Source organism: Halichoerus grypus, chromosome 14 (assembly GCF_964656455.1).
Source record: "Halichoerus grypus chromosome 14, mHalGry1.hap1.1, whole genome shotgun sequence".
Classification (NCBI taxonomy): domain Eukaryota; kingdom Metazoa; phylum Chordata; class Mammalia; order Carnivora; family Phocidae; genus Halichoerus; species Halichoerus grypus.
Window position 1 is genome coordinate 76,495,536 of NC_135725.1, and position 13,728 is coordinate 76,509,263.

General features: G+C 49.2%; 1 protein-coding gene across 1 annotated transcript in view; it reads left to right on the forward strand.

Annotated features, from left to right (window-relative positions):
• Positions 1-13,728, forward strand: part of PAPPA (pappalysin 1) — a 240,753-nt gene that overhangs the window by 30,498 nt on the left and 196,527 nt on the right. The window contains exon 2 of the mRNA XM_036087337.2: positions 1,283-2,345. Coding sequence (XP_035943230.2) covers positions 1,283-2,345 — 1,063 coding nt within the window. The remainder of the gene's footprint in view (positions 1-1,282; positions 2,346-13,728) is intronic.

Here is a 13,728-nt window from a genome sequence, read left to right on the forward strand (position 1 = left end):
ATCCATCTCTTGCTTCCTTTAGAATCCATATCTGCCTCTGTTCACTTAACATCACCACCTAAGGGTGTTACATGGATTAAATGAACTCACACATAGACCTTAGTATAATACAGAGGCTTGGAGGATTTAAGTAATGAAGGAGTCCCCAGCACCTTTTATGTTAAGAGGATGCTTTTCATTTCATTCTTTTGCAAATATTCGCAGTAGTGTCAGAGAAAAGCAAGCTGAATTGGGTCTCAGGACATTTGTCAATGACTCTATGTAACCTGACAAATGCCTTTCATTTTCTGGGTCTGAAATCCCTTACCTGTCAAGTGAAAAAGTTGGGAGTGGTGATCTTTAAAAACCTTTCCAGCTCAGATATTAAGCATGTCTGCCTTTCTTTGGGGCTGAATTTCAGGGCTAGCCAGGACTGACTCCTGTTAGAAGGTGGAAGCATTAGCTTTGCGGCCCTTGACCTTCGCTTCTCTGGGCCAACTTTGCTGACAATTCACTATCACTGGCCATGTGATGGCTGCCAATGGTGATGTGTGCTCAAAGTTTTGGTGACTGTAGTAGGGGCCCTCCTTCTCAGTGAGCATCTTCTATTCATTATTACCCCCCCCCCCCATTCTCCTCTTGCCTCCTATGTCATCCCACACTTAAAATACCCTCTTGGTTGTTTTTAATTTTTTTTTTGAGATTTATTTATTTATTAGAGAGAGCATATGCATGAGTTGGGGGAAGGGCAGAGACAGAGTCCCAAGCAGACTCCCCACTGAGCGTGAAGCCTGACATGGGGCTCAGTCTTATCACCCATGAGATCAAGACCTGATCTGAAATCATGAGTCGGATGCTTAACTGACTGAGCCACCCAGGTGCCCCTAAAATACCCTCTTAATTAGAAAGTCCCCTTCCCCATCCAACAGTCTTACAAAATCAAAGGTGTTCAGATTTCCATTATTATTATTGTTGGTATTTTCTTTAGCTCAAATACCCATTCTACAAATGCAAATCTTTCTTGTATGTTCCATGTTCAGAACCAATAAAAGTGAAACCGCTTGGGCTCACATAGTGGTGAGAGGCCCCCAAAGCCAGCTCGCCCGTCCTCTCTGTTCCTCTAGCCCTCACCTTGCCCTAAGGCTGGTCCCAGAGTCATCATTAGGAACTGGCAGATCCTGCAGAGCACAGTTCGAGAACTGCTGGTCTAGGACATCCTGATATAAGTTTTATCAGAGAGAAGTAACTTCGTGCCCTTCTTCCATCCTTTATTGACACATCTTTCTCTCTTCGGACCACATAGGGCTATATGACAAATGTTCTTATACCTCGCGTGACCGAGGATGGGTCGTGGGAATTCACACCGTCAGTGACCAAGGCAACAGAGACCCCCGCTACTTTTTTTCCCTGAAGACAGACCGGGCCCGGCAAGTGACCACCATTAATGCCCACCGCAGCTACCTCCCAGGCCAGTGGGTACACCTAGCCGCTACCTACGATGGGCGGCTGATGAAACTCTACGTGAATGGTGCCCAGGTGGCCACCTCTGGGGAGCAGGTGGGCGGCATCTTCAGCCCGTTGACCCAGAAGTGTAAAGTGCTCATGCTGGGAGGCAGCGCTCTGAATCACAACTACCGCGGCTACATTGAACGCTTCAGTCTGTGGAAGGTGGCCCGGACTCAGCGGGAGGTCCTGTTGGACATGGAAACCCATGGCCTCCACACTCCTCTACCTCAGCTCCTCCTCCAGGAGAACTGGGACAATGTGAAGCGCACCTGGTCCCCCATGAAGGATGGCCACGTCCCCCAAGTGGAACTCAGCAGTGCCCACAGCTTCCTGCTGGACACAAGTTTGGAGCCTCCCTTGTGCGGGCAGACATTGTGTGACAACACAGAGGTCATCGCCAGCTACAACCAGCTCCCGCGGTTCCGCCGGCCCAAGGTGGTGCGCTACCGCGTGGTCAACCTCCATGACGACAACCGCGAGAACCCCACGGTGAGCCGCCAGCAAATCGACTTCCAGCACCGGCAGCTGGCTGAGGCCTTCAAGCACTACAACATCTCCTGGGAGCTGGAGGTGCTGGAAGTGAGCAACTCCTCCCTGCGCCACCGTCTCGTCCTGGCCAACTGCGACATCAGCAAGATCGGGGACGAGAGCTGCGACCCCGAGTGCAACCACACGCTGACCGGTCACGACGGCGGGGACTGCCGCCAGCTGCGCCACCCTGCCTTCGTGAAGAAGCAGCACAATGGGGTGTGCGACATGGATTGCAATTATGATCGGTTCAGCTTCGATGGCGGAGAGTGCTGTGACCCCGAAATCACGGACGTCACCAAGACTTGCTTCGACCCCGACTCTCCGCACAGGTAAGACCTGCCGGGCAGGCGATGCCCAGCTGTGAGCTGACTCGGTCCCCCCGACGTTGCGTAGGCGAGGCGCCTGAGACTCCTAGGGGTTCTGGAACTTTGCGCATTTTCCAGTGTGCACGGCAGCTTGGTGACCGAGGCCAGGCCCTTACAGTTCTCATGGGGACGGTATGAGAGGATAGCCATCAGGACAGTATTCGCTGAGCCCCTGCCGCAGGCTAAGAGGGAACACAGCCCTGTCTTCTCAAGGGGCTCAGATTGGAAACTGGGTGATGGGAGCCGCGTACGGATAACTGTCATAACGTACGTGGTAGAGTGGGGTACAGCGTGTTATCCAGGACGTAGTCCCTAGCCACATGGGATTGTTTAAATTAGTTGAGATTAAATAAACTCAAAATCTAGCCTGAGTCACATGAGCCACATTTCAAGTACTCAGCAGCCTCGTGGGCTAGTGGCAACCATGCCTGACGGAGCAATAGGGACCACGCACCCCGGCCGAATGTTCGTTTTGTTGCACTGTGCTGGTAACGCTGGGATCAGCTGGGTCAGACAGCCTGGGTTCAGGTCTCAGCCATACTGTTTCCTCACTTGATGACCCGTTAGAAGCCGTGTCTTCCTCTGTAAAGTGGAAGTAATAAAGCACCTGCTTTGTGAAGCTGCTCTGGGGATGGAGAGGGGGCGTATAAAGCGTGGTCTCTCTTATAGTGGCTGGCAGGCCACGAGTTCTCAGTAAGCATATTTGGTATTACTTGTGTCAGGAAGGTGGCATGTGCTGTGTTTAGGGAGTGCCAAGGGAGATCAAAGAGGAAAAACTGACTTGCAGCTCAAATATCTCCAGAAAAGCTTAGATACAGTTTGGACATCCAAGATTGGGTTGGGGGAGAGAGGAGGGTGCTCCAGGCACAGGGACTTCATCCCCTCCTGAGAAGAGGGTAGAAAGGGGAAGCTTCTGTCTAAGGCTTCACTTAGCCTCTGCTTGCACTATCAACTCTTAACCAGCACCCCCAAAGAAAAGCCCAGAGGAGAACCCGTGGGTGATCTATATTCAATATGGGCCTAGTTCCAAGCCAGAGAGACAGTCAACGTCCACTTTCCTGATCTCCCAGATTCGCGCTGAACTTTTCCATTCTGTCCAGCGCACAGGACCCTGGACTTGCTGATAGCTCGAGCACATTTGCCGACCTCTGCAGGTTTTCTGCTGACTCTTCTCTTTATGTCTCTCTCAAAAGAGCGAGGGCCTCCCATGCACAGACAAAATACCTATGTGCAAAGGAATGACGATGCTGGCAGGAGAATGTCGTGCCTGGCAGCAAGCCAGAAAGCACGTCAGCTCAGCCTGCTGGCACCAGGCGGGCCCTGGACTCTCACCTTGGTTCAGAGACATGAGCAGCCCTAGTGGGAAGAAGCCTTGCTGTGTGGCCGGTTCCTTCCAGGTCACAGTGCACTTTCATCTCTGCTCTCATTTGGGCTTTGACAGAATTTGGTAAGGGAGGCAAGACAGGGGTTAGTATTTGCATTTGACTGACAGAGAGCTAGAGGAGCCCAGCAGGTACAAGGACTAGGCCAAGGTCATGGGTCAGGAGAGTCATTCAGCTAAGTCACAAATGCAAGTCTCTGAGATTAAGGTAGTGTGTGCTCTCCTGAGCTGGACTCCCAGGGGTTACCCATGTGCCCAGGCAGAGTGGGCATGGAGGAGGGCGGAGGGCCACGGATAGCTGGAAGTCATTCACCCATTTATTGGTACATTCATTTGTTCCTTCTTTCATGCGTGCATTCATTCATTCGTTCGTTCGTTCATTCATACAACAAATGCTTGTTCAGCACCTACCAAGTGCCAGGAGGGTGGGTACCCTTAGCCCTATTGTGCCAAAGGAAACTCAGGATCCAGAATGCCATAGGGATTTAGCCAAGGTCAGTCAGCTAATAAAATGGAGAGCTTGGATTCGAATCCAAGTCTATTGACTCTAAAGCTCCCACTGAAGGGAGGTATTTTTAAGTCTAAGAAGCAGTAAGAGGCAGAGTTGAAGGGCAGGGGTGGCAGGCAGGGCGGCTTCACTAAAGCCTTGGGAGAAAACTGCTGAGTTGATTGGGTCAGGACCGAGGGCAGCCGGCCTTTGTGGCGGGTGCGCTGTTCTGGTGTGGAGGGGCCGCGGGGGGCCCCAGGTCCCAGATACCTCACCAGCAGCAGACAGAGTTGGCAGCCTCCAACAGGCTCCTCTTTTCTAAGTCACGGGACAGCCTGCCCAGAGTGTCTGTGAGCAGCCATGTGCTAGCTCTGTGACCACTCACGCCAGAGCATTTGTTTTCTGGCTGGGAAAGTCAGGAGTCCTGGGTGAGCCCCATCAGGCAATGTGTCATCTCCCGACGGGGCTGGGGGTGACGGCGTCTGGGCTGTGTCAGCTCCTCTGTGCGCAGAGAGAAACCTGGGGACGTTTGCAGAGAAATACTTGCTTTGTGACTTTAAGAAAAGGGAGGGAGGAAAGGAGGGAGGAAGAAAGAAAGAAGGGAGGGAGGGAGGCACCTTTAGTAGAAGCGGTGAAAATTTGATTGACATTATCTAGGGGATTTTTAATAAAGAACTAAACTTAATTCTCAAGATCCTTTCTCTCTTCCTCTCTCCCTCTCCTCTCTCTTTTTCTGTCTTAATGGGTAAAGACAGTAAAACTATTGAATACTTCTCAGTCTGTGGTAAGGCACCAATTTTGGTTTTTTTCCCCCTGTATATTGCAAACCAATACCTTTGAAATACACAGCAAAAAATGAACCCGTATAAAATGAAATACCACAGGAGTGTCAGCCTCAGAGTGTCAGAGAGCTTGAAAAGTTTCTCCATTCCTTGTACGCAGTGCCCCATAGACTAGTAAGCGGGTTCTTGCACTGCCTCCTTTGAGTAGCTCTGATTAAAAGTCATCGTTCTGACAATTTATGTAGCGATTCCCTTGAGTAAAATAAGATTCCCCTGTAATGCAGCTGGGCAGACCGGTGAATTCCGTCAGAGAAGTGTTTCTTTTAACACGTTTAGACTCCAGGAGAGCACCTAATCCGAGGTCAAATGTCAGACCTAGAAACATCCTCAGAGATCATTGGTCATCCCTCATCGAGGGAAACTGAGGCCAAAGCTCACAGTGTCCATTAGCGGTCAAACTAGGGTTAAGGTTGCTCTGGATTTCTGACCCCTGCTCATCTGCTGTGGCACAGCTGCCCAGCCCTGTCCCGGACATCCTGGACAGCCACAGGCCCCTGCCCCCTCACGTTCTGTCCTCACTCTTCCCAACTATCCCTGAGAGCTTGGGATTATGGAGTGCTTGAGTGAGTGAGTTTGGAAGAGAAGTGGATAATGGCCTTGGGGTTCCATGAACCCCTGTGAAACTATTAGAGCTACACTGGCAGCTAGTTTTCCACATTAAGGGGCCAGAATAAGAACAGCCAGTGAAAGATGTGCACAAAGAGAGGGACTGGACAGTGAGTGGCAAGAGCTGTATCATAACCACTAACTGCATTGGCCCGGATGAGAAAATTCTCCTGGGGCCATGACTATAGGGCCATGATACATGCACTTCAAGTCTCCAGAGGCCTGTCCTGTGGGAAAGGGAACAGAATTCCTCTATATGGCTTCTAAGCCCTGGCTAGGACCGGGGGGCTGTAATTACAGGAGGCCGCTCAGAGCTGAGTAACAGATGATGTCATCCCCGCTCAGAATGGTGCTCCCAAGGGAGCACTTCTCTGCAGGGGAGTGAGCGCCCCATCACCTGAGGCATGCACAGTGAGGATTATGGCAATGCTGTAGAGAGTAGCCTTGATGGTCTTGGGATTGAGCCCAGCACGGCCCAACTTTTTGCTGATATCTTCCTCCCCTCGTGTTAACGGAACCACATGGTAACATTTGGTTACAGGCATTTCTTGGGTATGTGTATCCCTGCCAGGCCCTCTGCTGTTCACTGGGGATGCTGCAATGAGTGGGAGGCATCCCTCACCATTAAGGGGCTTTCACTTTGGTGGGGAATCCTATTCACCCATAAGAAGCTCTGATCCATGACACCCAGTGGGACAAGAGCTCTATGGGGGCAGAGATCTGCTCGGACGAGGGGAACAAGGTGGTTGGCTGGCGGAGGCATGCTGGGGATGGGCAACACTTCTGGAGGTAGAGAGGCAGGCTGTGTAGGCCAGGTCCTGGCAGAAAGCAGGTGATACATTCAAACAGAACAATTAAGGAGAGTTGAAGGAGGGGCTCATTTGAAGGAGAGGCTATTCACAACAGGGTAGGCAGGGTTTAGGACAGTCTTCAAGGCCAGAGTCAGTAACAGTGGGGAGCCATTTCCATCCTTGGCCTGGAAGGGCAAGAAGAGAGAGTGGTTTGGGAACCTACGAGAGTGACTGTGAGCAGAGGACTCCTGGGCAGCCGCGGTAACTCTCCGTAAAGAGGGGTAGCCAACCTACTGGAGCCCCCAGGCCAGAAGGGAGCCAGGAGAGTAAATGCTATGCTGTCATTCTCTTCTGCTTTACCGTCTTCTGCTAGAAGTCACAGGGCAAAGGAACCCATAGATGCACCCCAAAGAGGCCAGCCTCCCAAGGGCACAGAGCAGGGTGGAGAGGGACGGGCAATGGATGTGGACGAGCAAACAGCATGTCCAGAACACAGAGAAAGACAGCCCATGCAGAGGCACAGGAGAAGCAAGGGAACAGGAGGGGAGGAAGGGCTTGGAGAATGAGTCTTCCATACGCCTGGGACCCAGACCATAAGCACGGGAGGGTCTGCTTTATCTCATGGTAGACTAGTATCAGGCTAAATCCTTCCTTCCTGCTTCTCTCCCTTTCTTCACTTCCTTCCTCCCTTCTTTCCCTTCTCTTTCCCTCCCCTCCCCTCCTTCCCTTTCCCTTTCCTTATCTCCCTCCCTTTTTTGCTTCTTTTCCTCTCCCAGTAAATATTTGTTGAATGCTCCCTCTGTGCCGGCCCAGACCCTGCCTTTTGGAGCTCACCATCTAGTGGAAAAGACAGACAAGAAAGCATGCCATTGTGATCACGGGTGTGAAAGAAGGCTCCCCAGTGTCAGCCAGGAAGAGCTGTCTGTGTGAGCAGTAAACGTTTTTCTATCAGACTGGCCATTTAGAAAAAGACATTCCAACGAACTTGGCCATTCTCTACAGTGGTGGAGACGAGCCAGGTAGGCAGAATTTTATCTGCAGCCATTAGACATGTCTACTAACAAGTTAGAATGCACTTCACATGCCTTTTTATAGATGAAAGGGGAAAACCTGGGTATTAAGGGAAGCCCCTGGTATCAGGAACTCCAGGGGCATTTGACACTTTGGGCTGCATGCACCCCATTGTGAGAGTATATTGCAACAAACCCACTGAGCTTCTGTTTGGACCCTCCAAATTGCAAGCTATGGCACAGTTAGGTGAAATTGACCTTTGTTCATGAATATCTACTTGTATACAATTGGAAGATAGAAAAAGACTTCCCTTGTACACTGTTGGCTCATAGGGAAACATTTTCTTTGTCTTCCCTTTATTATTATTTTTAATGGAACAAGGGCGTTCCCCGGGGGCCATGCTATTTTTTTTGGACCCGAGCTGACATTGCTGGAAGTCTTTGGAAAGGACTGCAGTTAGCCTTGAGGCAGGCTCCTCGACCCCTCTGCCAGCACTACAGTTCTCTTCAGTGGCCTCCCCCTCCCCTTGTCAGAGACCGTTAAATGGTTTGCCTTCCCCTATTGGGGTCTCTTCTTTTTTGGGATGATCTCATGAAACATACACTTCCTTCTCCCAAGTTCTCCCCAAATCTGGAAAACTTGCATGGAATCAGGGACTTTCTGAGCTGAAAGGAACAGTGGCAGGGTCCAGCCCTCTCTTGCTATAGATGAGGCAGCCGAGCTCCCAAGAGGAGCAAGCACTGACCCACCTCCCAGCGAGAGTGAGGCTAAGCTGAGAGCAAGACCCAGGATCTCATCTCCTAATTCCAAGGCATTCCTACCCTCCTCCATTGCCGTGGTCTCTTAGAAGCTTCGGATTTGCAACTTGGAACAGTTCTGTTTAGTATGGTTGTGTTCTTCCCCATCGTCCATATTTTGTTAAGACACTTTTGTACCCAGGGCACTATGGTAAATGCCCTATGGATCCAGCCTGTGATCTGCGTCCTGAAGGTGCTTATATTCTGTGGTTTAATGACATTTTGTTACAGTCATTCAAGAGATGGTGAGAAGGCAGGTGATTCATTTCCCAGTGAACCACACAGATGATCAGGCTTGCGTGAGCTCTGAAAAAAAGGCAGGATCCCTGTGGTTTGAGGAAGTCAGAAAAGGTTTTCTGGGAGAGGAGGTACACAAACAGACCACCAGAATTCACAGGCTTTGTAATGACAGAAAAGAACAAAGAATGAGGTGGGAAGGTGAGGGAAGGGTTCCAGAAAAAAGTAAGTCTACTTGGGCCTTCATGTGGTTGAATGCCATGATTTGTTTTTCCGGCTGTGGAGCTCTGAGAATCAGACTGATAACAGAATGAAGGGAGGATTCAGGAGAAATCGATGCTAGCCCCGGCTCAGCAGTGTCTCTTAGCTATGCAGTCGTGGGCAAGTCTCATAATCTCCTTGAGCCTCCATTTCCACATCTATGGAAAGGGAATAATAATAATATCTGACCGCCTGGATCACGTGGTTGCCTTGAGGGTCACATAAAATAATATCCCAGCAAGAGTTCTGGGAAGAGTTAACCAGCACGCAGATGAAAGAGGGCTTTGTTATTTGTTCAGTAACTTTGTTCATTCTTTTCCAGTAATCGTGTAAGAGAAATTGCTTGGAATTTTATAATCAGAATATCAGAGTTTATTTAATGTGACTAATATTCATTAAAGCAATAACAGGAGTCAGGCCTGGTAGAGTGGAAAAGTGATATGTGTTGGAGACTGACCAGGGTCTGTATCCTGGTTCCACTCTTCATTAGCTGTCTGACCTTGGCTCATTTCTCAATAAGAGTTGCTGGTTTCTCATCTGTAAAAACTGGGTGAGGACAGCTCTCTGACAGCATGTCGTGAAACTTACACGAAGTCATCTGTGCCAAACCCCTGGTCACAGTGTGTGACACATAGTAGGTGCAAGTCCCCTCCGTTCTCAAGTACAGACACGGACCCCTCTCGGTCAGCATTGTTTTCTGGAGACGGCCTTTCTGCAGGCTCATAAAAAAAAGGCCTGGATGAAACTGCAGTACACACACTAAGAGCATTTACACAGATTACTTTCATTCTTAAAATACTGACTTTTTTTTTTTTTAGGACTGGTCACAGAATTGGTATTTTTAAATAAAGACCGTGTAACATATCAAACCCATTGAGCTCGCACACTAGTTTATTTTTGAAACGACCCAAATGTCGAACCGTGTTAGAAGACATAGTTCCGCATGGAACGATCCCGGCCGGTGTTGGGATTGGTCACCAAGAGTGATGTGCTAATTTGGTTGAAGGTCCTAGATTTTTTGACCATCTCCAGCCTATGTGCCTGCTTGGGTGTAGATGTACAAATACCTCTCTCCAGGCCACGGGTGGCAGGGTCCCATTTCTCTGCTTCTGTCTGGGTTACCTTCATGCTTTTCATCTCAACCAAGTTCACCTTTACTCACAGGTCCCATCTGTGACTCTGCACAGGTGACTTTGGTCTTTGAGAGCAGGATAGAGGGGGGAATGGAGCAAAGAGAGCTGTTCGTGGCTTCTCCACATGACGTTAAGAAGGAGCTCAAAACAGGGACTTGTGAGAAGCTGGGAAGGATCGGTATAGTCTCGAAAATAAATAAGAATATGAGTTTTGGAGACCAAGCATATTTGAAATCAAGCCACTTAAACATTTCCATGACCTTGAACAAGTCTCTAACTTTTATCAAAGCTTCAGATGCTTCCTCCGTAAAATAGGAGATGAAAGTACCACAGTCTACCACATTGAGGGGCTCAGAGGATTCAGTGAAATGCTACAGGGGTCAGCCCTTTAGAACAGCACCCGCCATTGACTGAGCACTCAAAATAACAGTGGTGGTTGTTTGGGGATTTTCCGTCTCTGGGAAATCTTCTGACCTCTTACACACATATTCCCTAATTCCCAGCCCCCTCTGGATCCTGAGCCCCCTCCCTGGAACCTTTGGGCTGGAGTGGGGGTTGGAGACAAGCTAATCCCTCTCTTCTACCAAAGGCCCTTTTATTTTGGCTCCTGCAGGTTCCATTTTAAAAAGATTGTCTTTACTCCAAAAGCCTTGCACGTGCTAAATGATACCATATTCATTGTCCCAAGCAGCACACTGCAGTAAGTTTATGCATCCGCAGCATAAAGCCAAGGCATGTCTGGGATCCCAGGGTGGGCCTTGCTGTGTAGCTCTCACACATCCTAGGGAAGGAGCCGGAAACCAGGTGGGCACCCCTCGGGCGCTCAGGACCCCACTGAGCCACGTAAGAGGCAGCACAAGAAGCCTGCTCGCCTGTCGCTCTGACCGCAGCAGGATCTGTGTCTCAGAGTCTACAGGTGAAAGTTGCAGGTGCTCCCTATCTCACCCCTTTTCCTGGAGGTGCATTTCCATTTCCAGCTCTCCGGATGGACGGATGGATGGATGGGCGGGAGCGCTTGGTGCCCTCTCGAGGGCCCCAGCGGGAGGCAGTTGGGGTTTTTCCACCCCAGTCTGGCCTCATCAGCACTCTCCTGTTTCTTTCACCATCCACTGGTGACACTGACCACTCATGACAGCCTCAGCTCAGCCAGACGCCCTTCCAGGGTGGGAAACAAAGCAGTGGGGGTTTGAGGGAGGGTGGAACGGACAGACACTGGGACGTTTTGCGTTGGGGAAACACATTCCCCTAAATTGTGCGTGGCTCAGCTTGTACCTGCAGACTCACAGCTGCCCGATTCTCCACCTCCTCCGAGGGGACTTCCACAACCCCGCTCTCACTTTCTGGAAACAAAGCTAGCGTGTGAACGGCAGCGTGTTGTGCTCGCGGGTTCGTTTGCCTGAGTCCAACAGGCTCCCATCTCCCGGGTTCTTTGTTTTGTTTTGTTTTTGGAGCCATGATTTCTTGTCTCCCTCTCTCTGTGCCTTCCTTTCTTTCTCTTTTCCATGCTCTCAGTTGTTTGGGTGATCTGGGGGTGGGGGAGGGCAGAGGGCGAGGAGATTATGGTCTCCGTTTCAGGTGTCTGACGTTTGTGATGGCAGCCTTTTCTGAGTTCAGACAAACAGCACAGCCCCCAGCCTTGAGCTTGACTCCTGCCTCCCAAACTATTTGTATGGCCACAGAGGGCAACGGTGGGCGACCAGAACGCCACACAAGCATGGACAATCTCAGGCTCTTACAGAGGGCGGGAGAGAGGCATAAGGGAGAGACAGCTCTTTCCCAGGAGGATTCATGGTAGAAAAACACGGTTTGCCCTGTGGCTTGGCAAAACATGAGGAAGGAAGTGACTAGCTATTTCCAGTGACATCTTAGCCAGCATGGTGTAAGTCACTTCTTTCATTTTAAATTCTTCATCTGTAAAATGGGAGGATTTGTGTAGGATAGTTCTAAGATCTGTTACTATTCATACATTTTCAAATCAGACATTGTAATCCAGGTTGCAGGCCTATGGGGACTGCAGCTGGAATACAAATGGGAAGCTTGACATCGAGAAGGTATGAGTAAGGCTGTGTGTTGACACTGGGGACATCCAGGGGTATAAGAGACCATCCCCCTGCCTTCAAAGTATTTACCAGCCCCTCTGACCAGTTGAGTCTGTGTTCGGTGTAGCAGTGAAGGAACAATTATACTCTCTGACAACTGGAAAGAATCTGGCTCCCAATACTCAGGTCTCTGCGGCAGCCTGATGGTGGCACCCTACCTGGGGTAGTCTACGTGTCTGCCATTTTATTTTCCCTTAAACCCTGAAAGTGGCATCCTCTTTCCAACAATCCATTTGAATTTAATGCTACTTTTGATAGCCTGACATACAATCTCAGCATTATGTCCCCATACTTAAACTTTTTGATTGTCACATGAACCTTTGAGAGCTCTCTGTTTTTAACCCCAGTAGGGACCCAAATTTGGGGATGTTACTAAACTTGTTCAAGTCATCCAGAGAGATCTCCATCTACTGTAGTGACTATTTGGTTGTGTCTCTACGTGAGTCTCCTATTTGCCTACAGTCAGGCAATTCGTATGGGGCCACAGTTCAGGCTAAAATCTAGAGGTTGCCATATTGACACACATCGGTGATAATGATGTAATTTTTGCTCTATCCTTCCCAAACAGTATTATTCAGTCGGTCATCATATAAGTTATAATGGCTTACGTGGCTCAGAATTAGAGCTAGACTAGACAGTCTACTGAAATATCGCCTGCACCCAGGACGTGGTGGCTGCTACAACTTATGAAAAGGGGTGATTTGGCTTTATTTAATTGTGCTTCAAGTGGACGACAAACCACAGGGCTGCTGGTGAGCTGGGTATATTCTGCTTAATGTGGTCAGTTCTATTATTTATCAATTGTGGTTTTGATCCTCTAAGAAGAAAGAGAGGTGGTGGGAAGAGCTCACTTGTGGGCTCGGGAACTGCACACTTGTGTTGTGAAAACAGTAGTTTGACGTGCAATGGTCACATTACTGTTCTCGTACTTTCGAACACATCATCGTACTTTGTTATTTCTCTTTACCTATCAAGGTATTCTTCATGTTTCATAGCTTCCTGAAAAGAAGTAAACTCTGAGAATATGGGGCTATCAAAGCAGAGATTATAGAACCCCAAGAAAAGATCTTAGGGAAGTGACTATTCCTTCTACAGTGTGTGTGTGTGTGCGCATGTGCGTGTGTGTGCATGCACACCTGTGACGTGCAGTCATGGTGCTAGGTGCTGGAGGCCCAGCAATGAACATTTCACAAGAAAGGTGTGATCTTGCACTCATGGAATTTTCTGCAGGTAGATAAGTAGCTAGTTGGATAATGCTTTATAGAGAAGTCCAAGGTCTGAGGGAACGCAGAGGATGGGTACTTGACTCATTGGGGGTCAGAGTAACTTCTAGGCTGAGTCATGCTAACCAAGTGAGTAGAGCTCAGCTTGCCAGGAACCAGGTGTTCTGACTCTTTGCCTTCTGCCCCAGCAGTCTCTGAAAGCCATTTTCAAAAAGGCAAATGAGAAAAATAGGAGCTGAGTAGATCCTAGTGAAAGGGTATTCATTTATCACTAGCATCTTCTCTTCTGAGATTATCTTGTTCTTTCCTTAGGAGGATTACTCCAGTACCCTTTATTTTATTATGTGAAGGACATCTTAAATGGTGTGGGGGGGCGGCTCATCTTCACATGCTTTATTTATTTGTCAGAATGTAAAATTCGTACTTCCTCCTCAGTTTTTTTTTTTTTTTTTTAATGACCCAAAGCTCTGAGAACCTCT